Here is a 27,127-nt window from a genome sequence, read left to right as displayed (position 1 = left end):
TGTTCCCATCAAAGTTTTATGCTGCCGATTCTGATCAACCACGAGTGAGATCAGAATCCGATTCCATGTATCAACTGTACATTTTTCAATGTATTTATGGTAAATGTTATTGAACATTTAACAATATCAACACATTTCCTTTAATTCTTGAATTGCCCTCAAAGGCGTTCTATACCCAGGGACACATTCCCGGAGTTTTTAAACCGACAAAACATGTATTTGTAAAAAAATATATATACATATTGAGCTGATCCCTCCTGTATCGATCATACACTGATACTACCCTTGGTATGGACACCATTTATTTATGGATCCATCTGATCTTCCTTTCACATGTTGTGTTCTGATGGTGACAATGCTGACACACCAACAGTTGTGATACTATCCTCTCTCTCTCTCGTCTTACTAATCCATGTGTTACGGCTCAAGCACCTGCCGCCTCTCATTCTTCTGAGGCCGCTTCTGGACACGTCCACGGGCGTTCTTCTCCAGCAATCTAAGCCAGCGTGTCCTGTGTTCCAGTGCCAGAACGTAGCTATCTGTATTGTTCAGTAAGCCCACACGTCTCTACCTCCTTTTTCATGTGTCTACTCGCTCGATGTCTTTCCCCTCCTCTGTGCTCATTGTGTCCTGTCCTGTGTCGTCAATCCGTAGTTCCTCTTCGTTCCCTGGATTCGAGCTGAGTGTCTCGTCTCCCTGGATTCCCTCTGGTCTTCCTGCTGCCTACCTGGATCACGACCTCTCGCCTGAACACGGACTCTGACGCCCCGTTCCTGCCCTTGACCTCTTGCTTGCCCACGGACCTCCGAGCCTGGTACAGCCAGGTTTCATTTTCACAGTATTGTCCCTTGACAAGATATAACGTTCAGTCTTGTCCGGCCTTGGTCTGGGTGACAACACTTGGACCTACAAGTATCTCGGTCAGGTCCAATGAGCGGTCAAAGCAGCGGCTGGTAACACCCGGCGATACAAAATGACCGACAAGAAAACAAGGCAGTAAAATGTAACTGCAAGGGAATCTTCATCTCCCTGAGGGACACACAGTGGAAGCAGGCAAACAAAGGGGATGTGAAGAATGGGAGGTAGAGTAAACAGCGGGGGGTGGGGGGGGGGGGGGGGGGGGGGAGGCAACGCTGTATTGCTGCAGATGCTGCTGCAAATGCATGATGGTTAGAATTGTTGCATTAATGCATTCCTTCTCAAGGGCAGAGGGTTCTTTTTGCCATACCAGTAGATGTAGCACTTGGCTTCACTGTAACCACTGTGGAAGACCAGGAGAGACTAGTGTGTTCTTTCCTTTAATGTTAATAAGCTTGCAATGGTTGCAGAGGTTTACCGTATTTCCTTGAATATAGTATAACACAGTTCAACGTCTCATTGACTGCCTGCACGACATCAAAGCCTGGCTTTCAGCTAACTCCCTGAGCCTAAATGAAGACAAAACAGAAGTTATGTTGTTCGGTCCAAGTCGCTCTCCCTCCCCCAACGTTGACCTCGGCACTCTGACCCCGTATCTAGGCGACTGTGTCACAAACCTGGGAGTAAAGTTCGACTCGGATTTTAAATTCGAAAAACAAATCAGCAGCGTCGTTCAAAAAAGCGAAACCGCTTCTGTCAGGACATGACCTCGAGAAATTGATTCACGACTTCATCTGGAATGGTTTAGACTACTGCAATGCCCTTAGCCAGGCCGTGCAGAACTCTGCTGCTGGTCTGCTAACACAGACCCGCAGACGTGAGCACATCACCTCTATATTAGCGTCGCTTCACCGGCTACCTGTGCGTCATCCAATCAATTTTAAACTCTTTCTATTTGCTTTTAAATGTCTAAACAACCTCGCGCCAACATATCTCTCCGACCTCCTTCAGCCTTACTGCCCCACTCGATCCCTAAGATCAGCCGATCAGCTGCTACTGACGGTCCCTGACACAAGGCTGAAGCTTAGAGGTGACAGAGCTGCTGCTCCCAAGCTCTGGAACGACCTACCTCTGAGTGTTAGACAAGCCTCCTCTCTTCTTGTTTTTAAATCTCTCTTAAAGGGGAACATTATCAGCAGACCTATGTAAGCGTCAATATATACCTTGATGTTGCAGAAACAAGACCATGTATTTTTTTAACCGATTTCCGAAATCTAAATGGGTGAATTTTGGCGAATTAAACGCCTTTCTGTTTATCGGTCTTGTAGCGATGACGTCAGAACGTGACGTCACCGAGGTAACACACCCGCCATATTCATTTTCACATTAAAAACACCGGGTCTCAGCTCTGTTATTTTCCGTTTTTTTGACTATTTTTTGGAACCTTGGAGACATCATGCCTGGTGGGTGTGTTGTCGGAGGGTGTAACAACACTAACAGGGAGGGATTCAAGTTGCACCACTGGCAAGAAATCTGCCGCCAGACCCCATTGAATGTGCCAGAGTGTCTTCACATTTTACCGGCGATGCTAAGACAGACATGGCACAGAGATGTATGGATAACCTGCAGATGCATTTGCAACCATTAAGTCAACCAAATCACAAAGGTGAGTTTTGTTGATGTTGTTGACTTATGTGCTAATCAGACATATTTGGTCGCAGCATGACTGCCAGCTAATCGATGCTAACATGCGACGCTAATCGATGCTAAAATGCTATTTACGCTAGCTGTATGTACATTTGAAACTACATACCCACATTTAATGCGAAACAAACACTTACCAATCGGCGGATTTAAGTTGCTCCAGTGTCACAAGATGCGAAAGTCCTGATCGTTTGGTCCGCACATTTTACCGGTGATGCTAATAAGGCAGCCATGCTATGGGCCACTTCACTAGGTACACCCACACTATGGGCGAATAGCGTCAATAGCTATTCGCTCATTAGCTTCAGTTTCTTCTTCAATTTTGTTTGCTATCTGCCTCCATACTCCGACCATCTGTTTCAATACATGCGTAATCTGTTGAATCGCTTAAGCCGCTGAAATCCGAGTCTGAATCCGAGCTAATGTCGCTATATCTTGCTGTGGTAACCGCCATGTTGTTTGTATTGGCAGCCCTGTATGATGTCACAGGGAAATAGACAGTCCGCATCGCAAATAGCGAAAATCCAGAACTTTAAAGCTTTTTTTAGGGATATTGCGGGAGGTGTCAAATTTTGAAAAAAACTTCGAAAAATAAAACAAGCCACTGGGAACTGACTTTTGTTGTTTTTAACCCTTTTGAAATTGTGATAATGTTCCCCTTTAAAAACATACTTTTATTCCTTGGCTTTTAACACTGAGTGATGTCCATCCTGCAATGGCGCCCCATTATACACCTGCTGTGAACCTGTTTTTATGTTTTATTTATTTATTTTTATCATGTTCTGTTTGTGTTGTGTTGTTTGCTCGGTCCTCGTATTATCTTTTAACCTGCCCATTGTACAGCACTTTGGCTACCCCTGTGGTACATTTTAAATGTGCTTTATAAATAAAGTTGATTTGATTTATAGTATGCGCCTGCCTTGAATTAACGCCAGGTCAATACCGGTAATTTGAAATCGCCTAAAGGGAAGAAGATTAAGAGCTATTCAGTAGGATTTGAGGTCCAAACTATTGTAGACCGGTATGCTAAAAAGAACAGTAAGCAGCTATGTTATATTAAAGGCCTACTGAAAGCCACTACTAGCGACCACGCAGTCTGATAGTTTATATATCAATGATGAAATATTAACATTGCAACACATGCCAATATGGCCGCTTTAGTTTACTAAATTACAATTTTAAATTTCCCGGGACTTTTTTCTTGAAAAGGTGGTGTAATGATGACGTGTACGCGTGACGTCACGGGCTGTTAGGAAATATGAGCGTTGCACACACACACAGCTAAAAGTCGTCTGCTTTAACCGCATAATTACATAGTATTTTGGACATCTGTGTTGCTGAATCTTTTGCAATTTGTTCAATTAATATTGGAGAAGTCAAAGTAGAAAGATGGAGTTGGGAAGCTTTAGCCTTTAGCCACACAAACACACGGTGATTCCTTGTTTAAAATTCACGGAGGTGAAACTTTACTATGGATCACAGCGGACATGGATCTCGACTACATGTCAACCAGCAGGTTTCGGTGAGAAAATTGTGGTTAAAAAGTCGCCTCTTACCGGAGATCAGCTGAGCTTGTGTCGTCCATACAGCTACCGTCGACTTCCCCGAGACACTGCGCGTCAACACCCGGCCGTGGACGTACACTTCCGACTATCAGGTACTGTTAAACTCACTATAACACTAACAACACAATAGAAAGATAAGGGATTTACCAGAATTATCCTAGTAAATGTGTCTAAAAACATATGAATCCGTCTCAATGTAACGCGATTGCAATCGCGTTTTGTTTTATATATATTTTTTTATAGTATGCCGCTATCAATATCCTCAATCACGAATCTTTCATCCTCGCTCAAATTAATGGGGAAATTGTCGTTTTCCCGGTCTGAATAGCTCTTTTTGTTGGAGGCTCCCATTAAAATCCATGTGAGTATATGAGGAGCCATCAACATGTGACGTCATCGTCTGCGACTTCCGCTCGAGGCAGGGCTTTTCTCCAGTTGCCAACTTTATCGTGGATGTTCTCTACTAAATCCTTTCAGCAAAAATATGGCAATATCGCAAAATGATCAGAGATGACACACTGTAAAAAAAAATAATCCTATTTTTATGGTTAATTTACTCTAAATTTCTACTGTAATTTTTCAATTTTTTTAAATAGGTTATAAAACTGTAGCATTGAAGACATTATCTGCAAATAAACAAACTACCTGTTATTTTAAGTAATATGCCAGTAATGACAAACTATTTATATTTCTATTTTTTTTTACAGAAAAATACCAAATTAATTATACATATAATTTTCTGTTTTCTCAAATTACTTTCAAATTCATGTAAAATTACAGTAATTAACTTCCATTTAATATGTAATTTGTTATATAAAAGTCTATGTCCATACTAACAGTTTTATTTGTAATTTTAAGGTAAATCTTATTTTTTTAATATTCATGTGTATTTTTACATTCAAGTTGAAAAATATATGTAGCCTGTTATATAAAAGTTTATGCTCATACTAACTATTTAACATTTTTCTGTGTAATATGACATAAGTTGGTGACTGCAAGACATACTTGATCACAGCCAACAGCCATACAGGTCACACTGAGGGTGGCCGTACAAACAACTTTAACACTGTTACAAATATGCGCCACACTGTGGAGCCGCATCAAACAAGAATGACAAACACATTTCAGGTGAATATCTTCACCGTAACACAACATAAACACAAGAGAACAATTACCCAGAATCCCACGTGTTACAATATACACCCCCACCTCCAAACCCCGCCCACCTCAACCGACGCATGGAGGCGGGCGGTGATGTGGGGTGGGCGGAGTTTGGTGGTAGCAATGTTTTACTTAAATTTATGGTTTTCGTTTGGCAGCCGTAACTGCCAGTAGATTACCGTTTTTTTACAGAATTTCTTTTACAGTGCACATAGAATGGACCTGCTATCCATCCATCCATTTTCTACCGCTTATTCCCTTTTTTTGGGGTCGCTGGTGCCTATCACAGCTACAATCAGGCGGAAGGCGGTATACACCCTGGACAAGTCGCCATCTCATCGCAGGGCCAACACAGATAGACAGACAACATTCACACACTAGGGACCATTTAGTGTTGCCAATCAACCTATCCCCAGGTGCATGTCTTTGGAGGTGGGAGGGGCCTATCCCCAGGTGCATGTCTTTGGAGGTGGGAGGGGCCTATCCCCAGGTGCATGTCTTTGGAGGTGGGAGGAAGCCGGAGTACCCGGAGGGAACCCACGCAGTCACGGGGAGGACATGCAAATTCCACACAGAAAGATCCCGAGCCTGGGATTGAACCCAGGACTGCAGGACCTTCGTATTGTGAGGCAGATGCACTAACCCCTCTTCCACCGTGAAGCCCAGAACGGACCTGCTATCCTCGTTTAAATAAGAAAATCTCATTTCAGTAGGCCTTTATTAAACCTGTGGAGAGGCGGAGCCGACGGTCTGCCAGACAGGCAGGACACGCTGTATTAGGCTTGATTCTAGTAAAATACCCCTCATTTTTGTATTTTTGTTTCTTGTTTTTGAAAACTGACTTTTTACAGTGTAGTTGGGAAACACACGGGCCACCACTGGGGCCAAACTAAATATTTGCAAAGCACTGCACTACTGAATAAAAACTTTAAATTACATTTACAGGGCTGACTTTTGGACCATCACCTCCTGCTCAGTCCTCCGCCTCAATGTCTGCTCTACACCTTCTCAAACTGCTCGACAGAGGTGGGTAGTAACACGCTACATTTACTCCGTTACATCTACTCGAGTAACTTTTGGGATAAATTGTACTTTTCAAAGTAGGATCTACACATGCCTGCGTTTCACCAATCACATGCAGTCACTGGTGACCTTGGACCAATCAAACAGAGCCAGGTGGTCACATGACCGTCACACGTAAAACCCGATTCAAGCAAGTTGAAAAACTTATTGGGGTGTTACCATTTAGTGGTCAATTGTACGGAATATGTACTGTACTGTGTAATCTACTAATACAAGTTTCAATCAACCAATCAAAAGTGTAAAGGAAAAAAGACACTTTTTATTTCAACCGTACTTCCCGTCAAAAGCCTAAAGACTGATCGCACAGTTCCTGTCGTCACAATAAAAGCGCCGCTCCATCGCGCCTGCGCTAACAAAATAAGAGTCTCCGAAAGCCAGCGCAAACAAGCTAGCAAGCTACGGAGATTGGCGCCAGTGTATTTCTTGTAAAGTGTATAAAAACCAATATGGAAGCTGGACAAATAAGATGCCAAAAACCAATGAGTTTCATGTTGTATTAGACAAAAAAGAGGAACTTTTTTTTCTCCTCCATTTGAAAACGTGGAAGTTATCAGCACTATACTGTCTGATTCCAATCAATGCAAGTCATCAGAATCAGGTAATACACCAACTCATATTCTTGTCTTCATGAAAGATAGGAATCTATATGTTAAACATGCATGTATATTCATTAAAACACCTTTAACATGTCAACAAAAACGGCAAAATAAATAAATATGAATTATATACTGTATATATATATACAGTATATATATACTGTATATATATGTGTGTGTATGTGTGTGTGTGTATATGTATATATATGAGATAGATCACCTCGACTTGGTCATTTATTAAGTAATTGATAAACGTTGAAAAACTTATTGGGGTGTTACCATTTAGTGGTCAATTGTACGGAATATGTACTGTACTGTGCAATCTACTAATACAAGTTTCAATCAATCAATGAATACCTACTGAGCCTATGGTGCTGTTGAGTTATTGTGCCTCAATGTGCCTTATTTTAATGTACTATTATTTAATATATATTATTGTTTTAGTTGCTTAAGAGATATTCCTGGCTCTGAATTTGCTCATTGCTATTTTTATGTTCTTGTGCATTATTGGTTGCCGTAATCATTAAACAAACAGGTTACTCATCAGTTACTCAGTACTTGAGTAGTTTTTTCACAACATACTTTTTACTCTTACTCAAGTAAATATTTGGGTGACTACTCCTTACTTTTACTTGAGTAATACATCTCTAAAGTAACAGTACTCTTACTTGAGTACAATTTCTGGCTACTCTACCCACCTCTGCTGCTCACACACAAGTAGCCTTTCGCTCCTCGTCATTATCAGCCAACTTCCGCCTCATCTTTACTTTCTTTCTTTTTCCTTTCTCTTATTTTTTTTTTTGAGAACTCACAGTCGTTTTGAAAGTCTGATCGCTCCGCGCCCGTCGCCGAAAGGAAACCAACCACAGGCGGGGAGCAGCATCCGTCGAGGCAATTTCTACAAAGGCAGATCCTCTGGCGAGATGAACGCGCGGTCGTAACGGCGGCTGAATTATTTATGTGACAATGGAATATTAATATTGATAACTGCGTTTCTGTGCCGGCCTGCTGTGTTATGCCTTCTAGTCCATGTTGCCGGTTCAGTTTTATTCGAAAAAAAAAACACATGTTGGGAAACAGTGGGTTTTTCTGGACTGGATTGTTAGGCTGTCTGACAGCTGTCAAAGTAGTGCAGTACAACAGCGGCCCTGGCAGGGTACACAGGTACTATTACTAACCCTGGCAGGGTACACAGGTACTATTACTAACCCTGGCAGGGTACACAGGTACTATTACTAACCCTGGCAGGCTACACAGGTACTATTACTAACCCTGGCAGGGTACACAGGTACTATTACTAACACTGGCAGGCTACACAGGTACTATTACTAACCCTGGCAGGCTACACAGGTACTATTACTAACCCTGGCAGGGTACACAGGTACTATTACTAACACTGGCAGGGTACACAGGTACTATTACTAACCCTGGCAGGGTACACAGGTACTATTACTAACCCTGGCAGGGTACACAGGTACTATTACTAACACTGGCAGGGTACACAGGTACTATTACTAACCCTGGCAGGCTACACAGGTACTATTACTAACCCTGGCAGGGTACACAGGTACTATTACTAACACTGGCAGGGTACACAGGTACTATTACTAACCCTGGCAGGGTACACAGGTACTATTACTAACCCTGGCAGGGTACACAGGTACTATTACTAACCCTGGCAGGGTACACAGGTACTATTACTAACCCTGGCAGGCTACACAGGTACTATTACTAACCCTGGCAGGGTACACAGGTACTATTACTAACACTGGCAGGGTACACAGGTACTATTACTAACCCTGGCAGGCTACACAGGTACTATTACTAACCCTGGCAGGGTACACAGGTACTATTACTAACACTGGCAGGGTACACAGGTACTATTACTAAAACTGGCAGGGTCACAGGTACTATTACTAACACTGGTAGGGTACACAGGTACTATTACTAACCCTGGCAGGGTACACAGGTACTATTACTAACCCTGGCAGGGTACACAGGTACTATTACTAACCCTGGCAGGGTACACAGGTACTATTACTAACCCTGGCAGGGTACACAGGTACTATTACTAACCCTGGCAGGGTACACAGGTACTATTACTAACCCTGGCAGGGTACACAGGTACTATTACTAACCCTGGCAGGGTACACAGGTACTATTGTCCCCGACTAACCTCAGGCTGTCTTCTGTCACTCTTGCTGCGCTTTCTTTCTTGTGCTCAGTGGCGTGTCCAGACTTTTATTTTCAGGGTTTGGCACCTGGTTCTGCAAGGGTAGCGCCCATAAAACCGTAAGTCTACCCCAGCAGACGCTACCACAGTAGTTAAAGGGGAATATTATCACAATTTCAAAAGGGTTAAAAACAATAAAAATCAGTTCCCAGTGGCTTGTTGTATTTTTTGAAGTTTTTTTCAAAATGTTACCGGTCTCGGAATATCCCTAAATAAAGCTTTAAAGTGCCTTATTTTCGACTCTCTGCGAAGACACTATCCATTTCCCTGTGACGTCACACAGTGTACAAAGGTCCTGCAGTCCTGGGTTCAAATCCAGGCTCGGGATCTTTCTGTGTGGAGTTTGCATGTTCTCCCCGTGAATGCGTGGGTTCCCTCCGGGTACTCCGGCTTCCTCCCACTTCCAAAGACATGCACCTGGGGATAGGTTGATTGGCAACACTAAATTGGCCCTAGTGTGTGAATGTGTGTGTGAATGTTGTCTGTCTATCTGTGTTGGCCCTGCGATGAGGTGGCGACTTGTCCAGGGTGTACCCTGCCTTCCGCCCGATTGTAGCTGAGATAGGCGCCAGCGCCCCCCGCGACCCCAAAAGGGAATAAGCGGTAGAAAATGGATGGATGGATGGATGGTCACACAGTGCTGCCAATGTAAACAAACAATGGGAATACCACAGCAAGATATAGCGACATTAGCTCGGATTCAAACTCGGATTTCAGCGACTTAAGCGATTCAACAGATTACGCATGTATTGAAACAGATGGTTGGAGTATGAAAGTATTGAAGAAGAAACTGAAGCTATTGAGCAAATAGCTATTGACGCTATTCATAGCCATAGCATGGCCGAATAGCTGCGTTAGCATCGCCGGTAAAATGTGCGGACCAAACGATCAGGACTTTTGCATCTTTTGACACTGGAGCAACTTTAAATCCGTCGATTGGTAAGTGTTTGTCTCGCATTAAATGTGAATGGAAGGAAACGTAATATAGTTGCAAATGCATCTGCAGGTTATCCAGACATCTCTGTGCCATGTCTGCTTTAGCACCGCCGGTAAATAGCATGTTAGCATCGATTAGCGTAGCATGTTAGCATCGATTAGCTGGCAGTCAACATCAACAAAACTCACCTTTGTGATTTCGTTGACTATTGTTGCAAATGCATCTGCAGGTTATCCATACATCTCTGTGCCATGTCTGCTTTAGCATCGCCGGTCAAATGTGGAGACACTCTGGCACATTCAATGGGGGTCTGGCGGCAGACACTTTGGCATCTTGGGGCCAGTGGTGCAACTTGAATCCCTCCCTGTTAGTGTTGTTACACCCTCCGACAACACACCCACGAGGCATGATGTCTCCAAGGTTCCAAAAAATAGTCAAAAATAATGAAAATAACAGAGCTGAGACCCGGTGTTTGTAATGTGAAAATGAAAATGGTGGCTGTGTTACATTGGCGACGTCACGTTCTGACGTCATCGCCTCCAGTGCGATAAACAGAAAGGCGTTTAATTCGCCAAAATTCACCCATTTAGAGTTCGGAAATCGGTTAAAAAAATAGATGGTCTTTTTTCTGCACCATCAAGGTATATATTGACGCTTACATAGGTCTGCTGATAATGTTCCCCTTTAAGCATGGATGCCACCACCAGGTATGGAGTTAATCTTCTTGTAAGACAATTGCAAGACATTAAACAATATTGCAAAGCATTGAGCTATCACCGTATTTTCCGGACTATAAGGCACACTTAAAATATTTTATTTTTCACAAAACTCACCCAATAACCTAGTGCCTAATGTACCGAATAATTCTGACATTGAAGCAATTTTATAAACCCCGTTTTCATATGAGTTGGGAAATTGTGTTAGATGTAAATAAAAACAGAATACAATGATTTGTAAATCCTTTTCAACCCATATTTAGTTGAATATGGGTTGCAAATAATAATTAACTTAGAATTTCATGGCTGCAACACATGCCAAAGTAGTTGGGAAAGAGCATGTTCACCACTGTGTTACATCACCCTTTCTTTTGACAACACTCAATAAATGTTTGGGAACCGAGGAAATACATTTTTGAAGCTTTTCAGGTGGTATTCTTTCCCATTCTTGTTTTATGTAGAGCTTCAGTTGTTCAACCGTCCAGGGTCTCTGTTGTCGTAATTTAGGCTTCAAAATTTCCAATGGGAGACAGCTCCGGACTACAGGCAGGCCAGTCTAGTACCCGCACTCTTTTACACGCTGTTGTAACACGTGGTGTGGCATTGTCTTGCTGAAATAAGCAGGGGCGTCCATGATAACGTCGCTTGGATGACAACATATGTTGCTCTAAAACCTGTATGGACCTTTCAGCATTAATGGTGCCTTCACAGATGTGTAAGTTACCCATGCCTTGGGCACTAATACACCCCCATACCATCACAGATGCTGGCTTTTACAGTTTGCGCCTATAACAATCCGAATGGTTCTTTTCCTCTTTGTTACAGAGGACACAAATGTCCATAGTTTCCAAAAACAATTTGAAATGTGGACTAAAATACGACAGCGGAGACCCCGGACTGTTGAAGGACTGAAGCTCTACATAAAACAAGAATGAGAACGAATTCCACTTTCAAAGCTTCAACAATTAGTTTCCTCAGTTCCCAAACATTTATTGAGTGTTGTTAAAAGAAAAGGTGATGTAACACAGTGGTGAACATGCCCTTTTCCAACTACTTTGGCACATGTTGCAGCCATGAAATTCTAAGGTAATGATTGTTTGCAAATAAAAATAAAGTTTTTGCGTTTGAACATCAAATATGTTGTCTTTGTAGCATATTCAACTGAATATGGGTTGAAAAGGATTTGCAAATCATTGTATTCTGTTTATATTTACATCTAACACAATTTCCCAACTCATATGGAAACAGGGTTTGTAGATCATTTACTTTGGTACACGTAGCATGTTTGAAAAAAAAGAAATAATAAAAAGAAATACACTTAAAAACTTATTTTGGTAGTGGGGCTCGACACAGCCTCATGACCTCCCCTTTAGAGCTGCCACAATAAAAACATGAGTCATTCAGCATGAAAACACACTTTTTAAAGGCCAGCTGAGACGTTGACATTTTAGTGTTCCTCAAGGCTAATTATTGCATTTTAACCCCACAACAAAATGAATGTTGTCACTCATTGGACCAAAAAAAAAAACAGGCTATCCAAAAAATATTCCGTCCCACTTTAATCCCTTGTGTGGTGTTCATATTGTTGTTACTCAGCCAGCGTTTGTGGGTCTGATGTGGCTTTTAATGCCTCCCAATCACACACTTTTATGATAAAATACTGAACAGATGTTGACCTTATCCCAATAAACATCTGTTCAGTCAGGTACTAGGCCTTTGCCAAGGGCCACCTGGGGAAAGGTAGGCTGACCATATTGTGAAATCCCTAAAAGAGGACACATGTATGCACGTCAAGGCCGGGACGAGGTGAACATTTTCCAATGATACTTGAACTTGCTTTAGAAATAGTATGTTTATTTAAAGGGGAACATTATCACCAAACCTATGCAAGCGTCAATATATACCTTGATGGTGCAGAAAAAAGATCATGTATTTTTTTAACCGATTTCCGAACTCTAAATGGGTGAATTTTGGCGAATTAAACGCCTTTCTGTTTATCGCTCTTTTAGCGATGACGTCAGAACGTGACGTCACCGAGGTAACACACCCGCCATTTTCATTTTCAACACATTGCAAACACCGGGTCTCAGCTCTGTTATTTTCCGTTTTTTCGACTATTTTTTGGAACCTTGGAGACATCATGCCTGGTGGGTGTGTTGTCGGAGGGTGTAACAACACTAACAGGGAGGGATTCAAGTTGCACCACTGGCAAGAAATCTGCCGCCAGACCCCCATTGAATGTACCAGAGTGTCTCCACATTTGACCGGCGATGCTAAGACAGACATGGCACAGAGATGTATGGATAACCTGCAGATGCATTTGCAACCATTAAGTCAACCAAATCACAAAGGTGAGTTTTGTTGACTTATGTGCTAATCAGACATATTTGGTCGCAGCATGACTGCCAGCTAATCGATGCTAACATGCTACGCTAATCGATGCTAACATGCTATTTACGCTAGATTTATGTACATTTGAAACTAGATACCCACATTTAATGCGAAACAAACACTTACCAATTGACGGATTTAAGTTGCTCCAGTGTCACAAGATGGGAAAGTCCTGATCGTTTGGTCCGCACATTTTACCGGCGATGCTAATAAGGCAGCCATGCTATGGGCCACTTCATTAGGTACACCCACGCTATGGCCGAATAGCGTCAATAGCCATTCGCTCAATAGCTTCAATTTCTTCTTCAAATTTCGTTTTCGCTATCTGCCTCCATATTCCGACCATCCGTTTCAATACATGCGTAATCTGTTGAATCGCTTAAGCCGCTGAAATCCGAGTCTGAATCCGAGCTAATGTTGCTATATCTTGCTGTGGTAACCTCCATGTTGTTTGTATTGGCAGCACTGTATGACGTCACAGGGAAATGGACAGTCACATCGCAAATAGCGAAAATCAAGAACTTTAAAGCTTTATTTAGGGATATTCCGGGACCGGTAAAATTTTGAAAAAAACTTCAAAAAATACAACAAGCCACTGGGAACTGATTTTTATTGTTTTTAACCCTTTTGAAATTGTGATAATGTTCCCCTTTAAAGGGCCACCTGGGGGAACAGTAGGCTGACCATATTGTGAAATCCCTAAAAGAGGACACATATATGAACGCCAAGGCCGGGACGAGGTGAACATTTTCCAATGATACTTGAACTGGCTTTATAAATAGTATTTTTATTTAAATAAAGCATTTTTTCTCCTCTGTTGACAGCAGTGTTGGCGCTAGGAATTTTCAAAATGGGGTCTTATGGACCCCATCAAGTCATACAAATGGGGTCCCACGGTAAATTTTTGGGGTCCCACTTTTTTGTAAGCGTTTTGAAAACAAATGATAAACGTATGCAATGTGCTGTTATATCTCACATTCTATGTTGTGTTTTGGAAAAAGGTTGTCATAAATGTTACTTAATTCATTAAAATAAATAATAAAACTGAGATAATTGTTTTTGGTGCTAAAAAAGATAGGTTTAAAGTCATTCAACACCTTCAATCAATGTCCCTGAAAACCTCAAATAAAGCCAGAAATCTCGGGGTTATTTTAGATTCTGATTTACATTTCGACAGTCACATCTAATCAGTAACAAAATCGGCCTACTATCACCACCAAAAATGTAACAAGACTTAGAAGGATCATGGTTTTTTTTTTTTTTTTTCCCCTTTTTCATGAAAAAGGGAGGTTTTTGTGGTTGGTGCACTAATTGTAAGTGTATATTGTGTTTCTTATGTTGATTTAATTAAAAAAAAAATATATAGTATATATATATATATTTTTTTTTAAATAAAAATTAATAAAACATTCTTCTGCGGCCCGGTGGTTGGGGACCACTGCTCTAGATCACTAAGATCTTCTCAGACCAATTTGTTCGAGGTTCCCAGAGTAAACTCAAATCAAGGGAGAGCATCATCCAGTCACTGCACAAAAAATAGCTGGAATAAACTTCCCGAAGATGTCAGACTTTCCCCAACTGTGACTACTTTTAAAACTAGACTGAACACTTTTATGTTCACCTTAGCGTTCAGCTAAATCTTTTAATCTTTTAACTTTTAACGTCCACACTGTTTTTATTTTTATTGTCTGCATTTTAATTTTGCTTTTATTTTCTTTCGTTTCACTTTGTTGTCGGTGAAGCACTTTGAGTCTGCATTGTGTATGGAAAGTGGTAAAAAGGCTTTTGCTTCGGTCATGAAATGATGATAATGGTGTGCCCGGGCATTCATACATTTTATATTTAACGCTTAAATCTCTACATCAACTTCAGATCTATTCCTCATTTCAAAATGTTTTAAGTTTTTTTTATGTTGTTTTTGTTATGTTTGTTTGTTTTCCGCTTTTTTTGTCAAACAAAACTATGTTTTTTGTGGCAAACACACAAAATATGTAAAATATTTCACCAATTTGTTTTTCAAAGAGGAATATTTAATGTGACGTAATCGGGGGGTTTGTATATTGTAGCGTCTCCGAAGAGTTAGTGCTGCAAGTGGTTCTGGGTATTTGTTCTGTTGTGTTACGGTGCGGATGTTCTCCCGAAATGTGTTTGTCGTTCTTGTTTGGTGTGGGTTAACACTGTGGCGCATATTTGTAACAGTGTTAAAGTTGTTTATGCGGCCACCTTCAGTGTGACCTGTATGGCTGTTGAGCAAATATGCCTAACAGCCAATCCAGTATCTTGCTCTCTCTGCCCTTCCCTAACAAATTCTGGTGCGTGCGCACACCTTCACAATTTGTTTAATTATTTAACCACTTCTTAACCCTGTACGTACATTGAAAATACACGCAACCCTGACTCAAAACACCAGACGTGAAGCATTTAAGAAACCCCGCCCGGACTGCCCGGACAGGCCCGCAAGAGAGGACATGTCCGGGGAAAAGAGGACGTATGGTCAGTCTAGGTAACAGTAGTAAAGGGGTTAACTTCCTAGTGCCCCAAGACCCCCATAGAGGAGCCTCCACTGCCGGGTGCACTTTAATGTCATGCCCAGGACACTTGTATACCGGTGTTCACTAAGCAGCATGGAGAAATCTGCACCAACGACACTTTCCCATCTCCTCCTGCCTCCCTGAGTGGTTTGCCCACACAGCTGTTAGTCAGTGACGGCGATAGATATCTACATATATCCATATTCAATAATTATTTCTTCCTATAGCTAGTGTTTTCCATTTATACTCTTTCCATTTTATAATCTCATGTCTATGGTACACTGCAAGTTAACCTCGGCATTAGGAATGTAAAGAGTAGCAATACTCCCTTCTTATCTCATCCTGTGCCCAGTTAAGGAGGACAATAGACATGTGTATTCGTTCCGGTGGGTGGGGGCGAGGGATATATTGAAGAAGACAGCGCTTCCGTAAGGTTTTCAGATCAACTAGGCGACGCGATTTCAATGTGTTGTTTTTTAGGTTGGGCTCTCCAAAGCTTTGGAATAAATTGCAAAATACATATTCTGTTCTGGGTGATCATTTAAAATCAGCTTATGTGTCATCAAAAGAACTTGGGATTGACCAGCAACTTAAATTCCCTCGAAGGAGCATCTGGTCCAAACGCAACATCAGCCAGAACTGAACAGAACGTTTATTAAATGTTGAAAATAATGTCAAATAAATTAAAAGTTCCGATAAGTGGCCTACTGATGCACTCAGGAAGAAAGACAGTTATTTAAACCAGACCCTCGCCTCATGTGGTTTCTACCATCGCTGCAGGCAATGTGTTGGGATGTGGAGTAAATGAATGATGGCTCCTCAGTTCTCTCTGAAGTGCTTTGAATGTCTATAAAAGCGCTACATAAATCTAATCATTATTTAGCTTCCTAGTATTAAAGTGCAATTGACCCACGCTATCTTGCCTCTGATTGGCCCTGACTTTAGCCAATCGTGACTTACCTTACTTAAACCGGCTAACCATCATGGATTTTCTCATTCGTAAACCACATTGATCATCATGGAGTTTCTCTGTATTTATGCCCCCCCCCCCCCCCATCCACCGCTGAATCCCCGAAAGGGACAAACAGTAATGGTTGGAGGGATTTGCAGTCCACTTTCCCTCTTTGTAGTGAAGGGAATTAATTAATTCAAATTATGTTTTGCATATGGTGAATGTTCATATTCATCTTGGAGAAAGCAAACCACCGAGTTTAAGTTGAATTAGATATTGGTATTTGAGTTAGAGCACATAATAAAATAAGGCCCCTTGGTTTGATATTCGCAGGTGGATTGGATCACTTCTCGTAGGAATAGATAACGAGGAAAGAGGCCCCACCGCTGCTGCTCACTGCTCCCCTCACCTCCCAGGGGGTGATCAAGGGGGATGGGTCGAATGCAGAGAATAATTTTGCCACACCGAGTGTGTGTGAGACAATCACGGGTACTTTAACTTCACTTTAACTAATTGGGAGTTTGGAATGCAAAAGTGATAGCCCTATCCTTCAGAAGAGACTACCTGTCGAGCTCAACGCCACCATTTAAGGTATGACTTAAAGCAGTTGTTTTTCAGACACTTACACGCGAACATCTCTGTGGAGAGGGGCGTGGTCCGCGCGTTCCCTGCGGGCGGGGTGTGTGCAGGGGGCCGGCCATGAAGCAGCAGACAAGTGAGTAGATAACTCTGCTGGAACGAGTTATCCAATCACCTGTTCCCTTTATCAGCAGCGTTGGAAACCATGGACAGGGGGCTGGCGAACGAGAGTGGGACTGCCAGACGAAAGAGTAAACTGAAGAGACAACCTTCTGCATGAGCTGAAACGCTAAAAGACTTTGAACACTTGATTGTGAACATTTTTTTAACTGTTGTAACCGCTGCGCCAGGGTGTGGTGTTTCCCGTGACGCAAACGAGGATCTAGGTCAAAGACCTCCACAATCTCCTTTTATGGTCAGGATGTGCTCTCCTGACTTAGCACACACACAGGAAGGAGGAATATAAAACGGATGGTTTGGCTTCACCACGTTAGGAGTGTCTAATTCCTTTTGGACTTGACCTCCTCCAGGTACTGCAGTCCTGTATAAGGACTCTCGCTTGTAATAAAGCAACTTTTTTGTTCAGCAAAGCGTCTCCGACGTCTCTTTCGATCCAGCCGCCCCGGGAGGGTCTGACAAGACCAGAATACACACCAGTAGCTTTTATGGACGTTATACAGACATGGGTCCCAAAGATAGCTAAGCTACTTAAAACGGTACTGCTTCAAAAAGCAGTTAAGTTACCGCCCGGCTACTTGGAAATGTAGTCAAGCTATGTAGCTTGTTTTTGATTGATTAATTGATTATTAGTAGATTGCACCGTACAGTACATATTCCGTACAATTGATCACTAAATGGTAACACCTGAATACGTTTTTCAACTTCTTTAAGTTGGGGTCCACATTAAACCATTCATGGTGTGATGGGTTACTACCCAGCACAGCCTAAAAGGTACCTTAATATATTTATATTTGAATGTAAAGTATGCACCCTAAGGATGTACCTCAGTTATGCGTGTCTCCATGTATATTCGACACGATAAATACGTTAGTTTTACGCCACACAGCACCTGCGTGTGTTTACATACCCCGGAAATGAGTTCTCCAACCATGCCGGCCCACGTTCCGTTAGCTCCGGGGACACCATACAGGCCATCTCCCACCAGGCGGATGCGATACTTGAACTTCAATATGTCGGCCAGCTCCTTCAACATGTCCACACAGAAGCCTTCATAGCGCTCGTTTCCCTCCAGGTCCTGGTGGTTGGGCCGGAGCATCACATAGGGGTTCTCCTAAATGACAAAACACAAAGTCATGTAAGACCTTAACGCAACTTCTGGAATGAATATTGATATGTTTTATTGGACAAAAAAGAAAAAAAAAATATATTTATTTTTACGGAGACCTATGAGGATTTTAAAGGCCTACTGAAAGCCACTACTAGCGACCACGCAGTCTGATAGTTTATATATCAATGATGAAATATTAACATTGCAACACATGCCAATACAGCCTTTTTAGTTTACTAAGTTGCAATTTTAAATTTCGCGCCGAAATATCCTGCTGAAACATCTCGGTATGATGACGTGTACGCGTGACGTCACGGATTGTCGAATATATTTTGTTCCAGCATCGTTCCCGGCTATAAGTCGTCTCTTTTCATCGCATAATTCCACAGTATTCTGAACTTCTGTGTTGCTGAATCTTTGGCAATTTGTTCAATGAATAATGGAGACGTCAAAGAAGAAAGCTGTAGGTGGGAAGCGGTGTATTGCGGCCGCCTTTAGCAACACAAACACAGCCAGTGTTTCATTGTTTACATTCCCGAAAGATGACGGTGAAGCTTCACTATGGAACAGAGCGGTCAAGCGAACACGGTTGGATTGGACCACACACACAAAGTACAGTGTATTATGCAGCGATCATTTCGAAAGATTGTGTTTCGAAGAGGGTCCCTTGCGAAGGGCAGAGATGGGCATCGCCACCACGAGTCGACTGGTGCTGAAGAAACCTTCAGGTTGTTCAGGTACGACCACATACTCTCACTAAAATATTAGTAAGACAATAACCAGACATGGGATTTTCCAGAATTATCCTAGTAAATTTGTGTAATAACATCTGAATCGCTCTCACTGTATAGTCTTTTTTTTTTCTTTCTAGTCCTTCACTCTCACTTTCCTTGTCCACAAATCTCTCGCTCAAATTAATGGGGAAATCGTCGCTTTCTCGGTCCGAATCGCTCTCGCTGCTGGTGGCCATGATTATAAACAATGTTCAGATGTGAGGAGCTCCACAACCCGTGACGTCACGTGCACATCGTCTGCTACTTCCGGTACAGGCAAGGCTTTTTTATTAGTGACCAAAAGTTGCAAACTTTATCGTGGATGTTCTCTACTAAATCCTTTCAGCAAAAATATGGCAATATGGCAAAATGATGAAGTATGACACATAGAATGGACCTGCTATCCCCGTTTAAATAAGAACATCTCATTTCAGTAGGCCTTTAATGTACCATTAAAACTTCCTGGTGGTCCATTTAATAGGTTAACTATGTTTTGGTGTAAATTTGGTGTTTATTTTGCTCCACAGTTACTTTTGTGGGTCTGTCTGCCATAGTGTTGTCCCGATACCAAAATGTTGGTGCCGGTACCAAAATGTATTTTGATACTTTTCGGTACTTTTCTAAATAAAGGGAACAATAAAAAATGGCATTATTGCCTTTATTTTAACCAAAAAATCTTAGGGTACATTAAGCATATGTTTCTAATTGCAAGTTAGTCCTTAAATAAAATAGTGAACATACAAGACAACTTGACTTTTAGTAGTAAGTGATAAAACAAACGCTCCTAATTTAGTCTGCTGACATATGCAGTAACATATTGTGTCATTTTCCATTGTAATATTTTGTCAAAATTATTAAGGACAAGAGGTAGACAATGGATTATTAATTTACTTGTTCATATCTGCTTACTTCATGATTGTTTTTTGTGACCAACAAGTATGTGCTCCAATCACTCTATCACACAAAAATAAGAGTTGTAGAAAGTATTGGAAAATCAAGACCGCCATGACATTATGTTCTTTACAAGTGTATGTGTCAGAATATATTGTTGAAGAACCCCAAGATGCAGAGATGGAGGCAGGCATGGAGTGAGAAAACATGATTTAATATAAATAATAGAACAACAACAAACAAAAGGGTACTAACACAAAGTGCGCTCGAGGGGGATAACAAACTAAGGGTTATAGCATGAAAGCTAGAAAACAAAAAGGAACTTAGCAGGGAAGCTAGCAAAAACAAAACCGAGAACAGAAGTTGTTACTTGTAAAGTGAAAACAAAATGGAAAAGAAACAGTTAGCCACAAACATATACCGAAAGATAGCTTACTGCTACGCTGCAATGACTCGACATGAAACGACACGACAGGAGCGACAATACGGAAGTCATCGACAAGCCACATAATCCAGCACTCACTGGAGGACAAACACAGGTACAAATAGGAGTGGGCTGATTGACACCAGGTGTGGCCAAGTGCCAATCAGCCGCATCTGAGGAGAAACAGAGCACAGGGAAAAAAACAGGAAACAGACCAAATAAAAGTGCTGACAGGAACTAAAAACAGGAAATACTAAACACACACAGAGGAAAAACTAAAACACAAACAAACTGTCAGTGGCAAGCCTGACAGTATGTAAACGTTTGGCCGCGACTGAATTTACAAATAAGATACTAAAAATGCAAAGGAAAACACAATGGTGAAGTAGATAGTAATACAACAGTGATCACAATGAAGATTATTGCACTTCAACGGAACGATAATACCAACAGATAATAAAAATATTGATAATGAATAACAATAATTGCCTCTATTATCAGCATGACAATCGCTTCAAATGCAACAATACATAAACGTAATGAAAACTTGAATTGCAAAAGAACAAGAAAGAAAGAGGGGAGGAAAAATAAAGGAGTGGACTATATCGACATTTTACATTGGTAAAAATAGGTTAAGCGCCGTGTTTTGTGATGTATTGGGTGTGTATTTATATAAGTATGATTGTGTACACTTAAATGTGTAAATATATGTTCGCTGAAGAGTGATTGTATGCATAAGTGTATGGTCATGTGTATGTACAGTATGTATGTGATTGTACAAGGAATGTTTGGGTGGATGTACCTTTGTATGTATGGTTTTTGTATGCATGTGCGTATGTACGATTGTCATTGAAGGCACCAAAACTATGAATGAACACATGTGGAGTTATGTACTTAAAGGGGAACATTATCAGCAGACCTATGTAAGATTCAATATATACCTTGATGGTGCAGAAAAAAGACCATCTATTTTTTTTACCGATTTCCAAACTCTAAATGGGTGAATTTTGGCGAATTAAACGCCTTTCTGTTTATCGCTCTTTTTGCAATGACGTCAGAATGTGATGTTGCCGAGGTAACACACCCGCCATTTTCATTTTCAACACATTGTAAACATTGGGTCTCAGCTCTGTTATTTTCCGTTTTTTCGACTATTTTTCGGAACCTTGGAGACATCATGCCTCGTCGGTGTGTTGTCGGAGGGTGTAACAACACTAACAGGGAGGGATTCAAGTTGCACCACTGGCAAGAAGATGCCAAAGTGTCTGCCGCCAGACCCCCATTGAATGTGCCGGAGTGTCTCCACATTTGACCGGCGATGCTAAGACAGACATGGCACAGAGATGTATGGATAACCTGCAGATGCATTTGCAACGATAGTCAACAAAATCACAAAGGTGAGTTTTGTTGATGTTGACTGCCAGCTAATTGATGCTAACATGCTACGCTAATCGATGCTAACATGCTAATTACCGGCGGTGCTAAAGCAGACATGGCACAGAGATGTATGGATAACCTGCAAATGCATTTGCAACTATATTACATTTCCTTCCACCCACATTTAATGCGAAACAAACACTTACCAATCGATGGATTTAAGTCGCTCCAGTGTCACAAGATGCGAAAGTCCTGATCATTTGGTCCGCACATTTTACCGGCGATGCTAACGCAGCTATTCGGCCATGCTATGGCTATGAATAGCGTCAATAGCTTCAGTTTCTTCTTCAATACTTTCATACTCCAACCATCTGTTTCAATACATGCGTAATCTGTTGAATCGCTTAAGTCGCTGAAATCCGAGTCTGAATCCGAGCTAATGTCGCTATATCTTGCTGTGGTATTCCCATTGTTTGTTTACATCGGCAGCACTGTGTGACGTCACAGGGAAATGGAAATGGTCTTCGCAGAGAGACGAAAATAAGGCACTTTAAAGCTTTATTTAGGGATATTCCGAGACCGGTAAAATTTTGAAAAACACATCAAAAAATACAACAAGCCACTGGGAACTAATTTGTATTGTTTTTAACCCTTTTGAAATTGTGATAATGTTCGCCTTTAAGAAAAGAAGGTAAAATAACTGAAAACATGTTTCATATTGTGGTTTCTTCAAAATAACCACCCTTTGCTCTGATTACTGTTTTGAACACTCTTGGCATTCTCTGTATGAGCTTCAAAAGGTAGTCACCTGAAGGGGTTTTCATCCCACAGGTGTCATAGATTTGATGCCTTCAGTGACAATCTGCAATGTAAATAGTCATGAAAATAAAGAAAGCGCATTGAAATGAGAAGGTGGGTCCAAACTTTTGGCCTGTACTGTATGTATATATGTATGTATGTATGTATGTACATTTGTATGTATGTAGAGTCCAAAATATTAACTTAATAAACATTATTTAAATGTACTCTCCGATTGATCCACAGTGCGCGAATACAAATGTGCTTTCAGCAGCATTTATGTGACACGTCGGTGTTATTATGCACAAGATTGTATGAAAATGTGTGTTTGTATTAGCCTGAAGCAGAGGGGAGGGAGCGCACCCCCCCCCCCCCCCCATCTGGCTGAGAGCTCTAACTAATGTCTGAATAAGTGCTTCTACCTTGCACTGACATCACGACGCAGCCAGACTGCAAAACCCGCCAACAAAAGGCATCCAAAACTCCTTGCAAGCTCAAGCCAAAATGCTAAAAAAATCCAATTTTGTAGCAACATTTCTTTCTCATAGTTCTTTTTATGGATTTTGATTGATTGATTGATACTTTTTATTAGTAGATTGCACAGAACAGTACATATTCCGTACAATTTCACATTCACATTAACACATTCAGACCCTCTTTTTCCCCAATCCCTGCTGTCACTCAAAACAAAAACAAAAAACAAAACAAGAGTACTTACGAAAGTACCTAGAGGAAACAAAAAAAAAAATAAAAAAAATAAAAATCAAAACAAGGCACTTGAAACAAAGTAGTTGAAAGCTGAAACACAGTAGAAGCAGCATGACAAGGCCTGAAATATCGGCAGTCATATTCAGATACGTGTCGAGGGCTATTCCTGCACTTGTGTAGAGGATTGGTCAAAAAAAAAACGAAAAAGGTCTCCACACTTTGAAAAACTTGTTTTCAGAACCCCGTTATGTATATTGACGGAGATAGATATCTAGATATATCCATATTTAAGAGTTATTCTTTTTATTCATAGTCATATTTGAAAACAGCTAAAGTTTTTCCATTTGTTCTCTTTTTGGTTGTCCGCTACTAAACTCTGTGTGTTAACCTTGAAGCTTTAGTAATGTAAGGAGTAGCCATACTCCCTTCTTATCTCATCCTGTGCCCAGTTAAGAAGGACAATAGACATGTGTATTCATTCCAGTGGGTGTGGGCGGCGGATATATCGAAGAAGACAGCGCTTCCGTAGGGTTTTCAGATCAACTAAGCGGCGCAAATTGAATGTGTTGTTTTTTGAGGTTGGTCTCTCCAAAACTTTGGAATAAATTGCAAAATACCTATTCTGTTCTGGGTTATCATTTAAAATCAGCTTATGTGTCATCAAAAAAACTTGGGAGTGACCAGCAACTTAAATTCTCATAGGTTCTCATAGTCATCATTGTCACCGACGTCCCACTGGGTCATTATTGTCACCGATGTCCCACTGGGTGTGAGTTTTCCTTTCCTTGCCCTTATGTGGGCCAACCAAGGATGTCGTGGTGGTCTGTGGAGCCCTTTGAGACAGTAGTGATTTAGGGCTATATAAGTAAACATTGATTGATTGATTGAAATTCCCCCGGAGGAACATCTGGTCCAAACGCAACAATATCTTATTTTCTCGAGCTTCAGATTTGCTAGCACGTCCCTTATCCAGTGGGAGACCGAGGGTGGGACAGCCTCCTTCCACTTCAACAATATCAGGCGACATGCGAGGAGGGTGGTGAAGGCCACTACTTTATGACCCCCCTACAGGTAGTAACGTTTGTAACTCAGAAAAGACTAAATTCATCATAAATCCCCTTTTTGTGTGGTGTTTGGGACTGTGGGACCCGTTTTAATCTTTTATTAAAAGAAAAACGAAACAATAAATAATTTTTCAAACTGAGACTTACTGGCTTTGGCTCATTTTCTGTGAAAAACATATATCAGAATACTTATTTAATGACCTCAAAACCTACACCCCCCCCTACACATTTAAGATGTCCGGGTCCAATGGACCCGGGTCCAAAAGAAGTGTGGAAATTGATGTTCTGTGTACCACACACACACACACACACACACACACACACACACACACACACACACACACACACACACACACACACACACACACACACAGCAGGCCTAGACAGGAGGAGGACAGAGAGTAGGTACACGGAACATCAGCGGGTCAAATGTGCGAGAAATAGAGAGCAGACAGTGTCGACAAACAATTTTGCAACCTTGAGTGGGAACCACAGGTGCAGAAACACAAAAGAAGAATCCCTGTGGGATGCAGGAACTGGCAGATATATTTTCCGTGCAACGTTCATATTGTTGTTACTCAGCCAGCGTCAGTATTTTAACATAAAAGTGTTTGATTGTGAGGCCACAAAATGCAACGGGTCCATCAGACCCACACACGCTGGCTGAGTAACAACAATATGAACATTACACAAGGGTTGGATCAAGTTTTCATAACAAAAGCTGCAGCTAAAAAAAAATAGCTTCATAACGCTTTCTGGTGAGTCAAGTTTTAATGCAAAAACTGATTAAGACTAATAAATGCGTTGCTTTAGATCAGGGGCTTCAAACTCATTTTAGCTCAGAGGCCACATGGAAGAAAATCTGTGCACACGCTGGCCGGACTATTCAAATCATGGCATTAAAACTAAAAAAAATAAAGACAACTTCAGATTGTTTTCGTTGTCTTACTTTGGCCAAAATTAGAAGAAAAATTCTGAAAAAATTACATTATTAATATGGAAAAAATTTCCGGCAGCGGTAAAGTTTAGATCCATGAAGGAAAGAAGGAAGTGAATGAATGTTTAGAACTGAATACATTTACAGTAGCACTTTAGTATAAGGAACATATTCACCATGAATTAGATGCTTAACATAAAAATTAGTGACATTTTGGCTCTCAGTCATTATTAAGTACTTATTAATGCCTTATTCTGCATGGTCTTAATATACATCCAGTAAGTCTGTAACACTTTAGTCTGGGGAACATATTCTCCATTACAAATTAAGTCTTTGTTACAGAGAATATGTTCCTCTAGTGTCCAAATAACTCTAAATTAAGTCTTTGTTACTTAGAATATGTTCCCCTAGCATCCAAATAACTCTAAAATGAGCATTTGTTACTTAGAATATGTTCCCCGAGTGTCCAAAAATCTTTAAATTAAGTCTTTGTTACTTGGAATAGGTTCCCCTAGCATCCAAATAACTTGAAATTAAGTCTGTAACTCAGTATATGTTCCCTTAGTGTCCAAAACACACTAAAATAAGTCTTTGTTACTTTGAATATGTTCTCCCAGTGTCCAAATAACTCTAAATTAAGTCTTTGTTACTTAAATATGTTCCCCTAGTGTCCAAATAACTCTAAATTAAGTCTTTGTTACTTAAATATGTTCCCCTAGTGTCCAAATAACTCTAAATTAAGTCTTTGTTACTTAAAATATGTTCCCCTAGTGTCCAAATAACTCTAAATTAAGTCTTTGTTACTTAAAATATATTCCCCTAGTGTCCAAATAACTCTAAAATAATTTTTGTTACATAGAATATGTTCCCCTAGTGTCCAAATAACTATATCAAGTCTTTGTTACTTAGAATATATTCCCCTAGTATCCAAATAACCCTAAATCAAGTGTTTGTTACTTAGAATATGTTCCCCTACTCTCCAAATAACTCTAAATGATTTCTTTGTTATTAAAAATATGTTCCCATAGTGTCCAAATAACTCTAAATAACGTTTTTGTTGCTCAAAATATGTTCCCCAGTGTCCAAATAACTCTAAATTAAGTCTTTGTTACTTAAAATATGTCCCCCTAGTGTCCAAATCACTCTAAATTAAGTCTTGGTTACTTAGAATATATTCCCCTAGTGTCCAAATAACTCTAAAATAAGTTTTGTTACTTAGAATATGTTCCCCTAGTGTCCTAATAACCCTTTAGAATATGTTCCCCTACTCTCCAAATAACTCTAAATGATTTCTTTGTTATTAAGAATATGTTCCCATAGTGTCCAAATAACTCTAAATAACGTTTTTGTTGCTCAAAATATGTTCCCCAGTGTCCAAATTACGCTAAATTAAGTCTTAGTTACTTAGAATATGTTTCCCTAGTGTCCAAATAACTCTAAATTGTGTCTTTATTAAGAATATGTTCCCATAGTGTCCAAATAACTCTAAACAATGTTTTTGTTGCTCAGAATATGTTCCCCTAGTGTCCAAATAACTTTAAATTAAGTCTTAGTTACTTAG

The 27,127-nt window shown here is 40.7% G+C and overlaps 1 protein-coding gene across 1 annotated transcript in view; it reads right to left on the bottom strand.

The window, feature by feature from the left end:
* Positions 1-27,127, bottom strand: part of grik4 (glutamate receptor, ionotropic, kainate 4) — a 1,015,986-nt gene that overhangs the window by 76,774 nt on the left and 912,085 nt on the right. Inside the window, 1 exon segment of the mRNA XM_061878268.1 lies at positions 18,394-18,597. Coding sequence (XP_061734252.1) covers positions 18,394-18,597 — 204 coding nt within the window.

The sequence above is a fragment of the Nerophis ophidion genome, linkage group LG18 (genome assembly GCF_033978795.1).
Source record: "Nerophis ophidion isolate RoL-2023_Sa linkage group LG18, RoL_Noph_v1.0, whole genome shotgun sequence".
NCBI classification, from domain to species: domain Eukaryota; kingdom Metazoa; phylum Chordata; class Actinopteri; order Syngnathiformes; family Syngnathidae; genus Nerophis; species Nerophis ophidion.
This window is presented reverse-complemented; position numbering and strand designations above follow the sequence as displayed.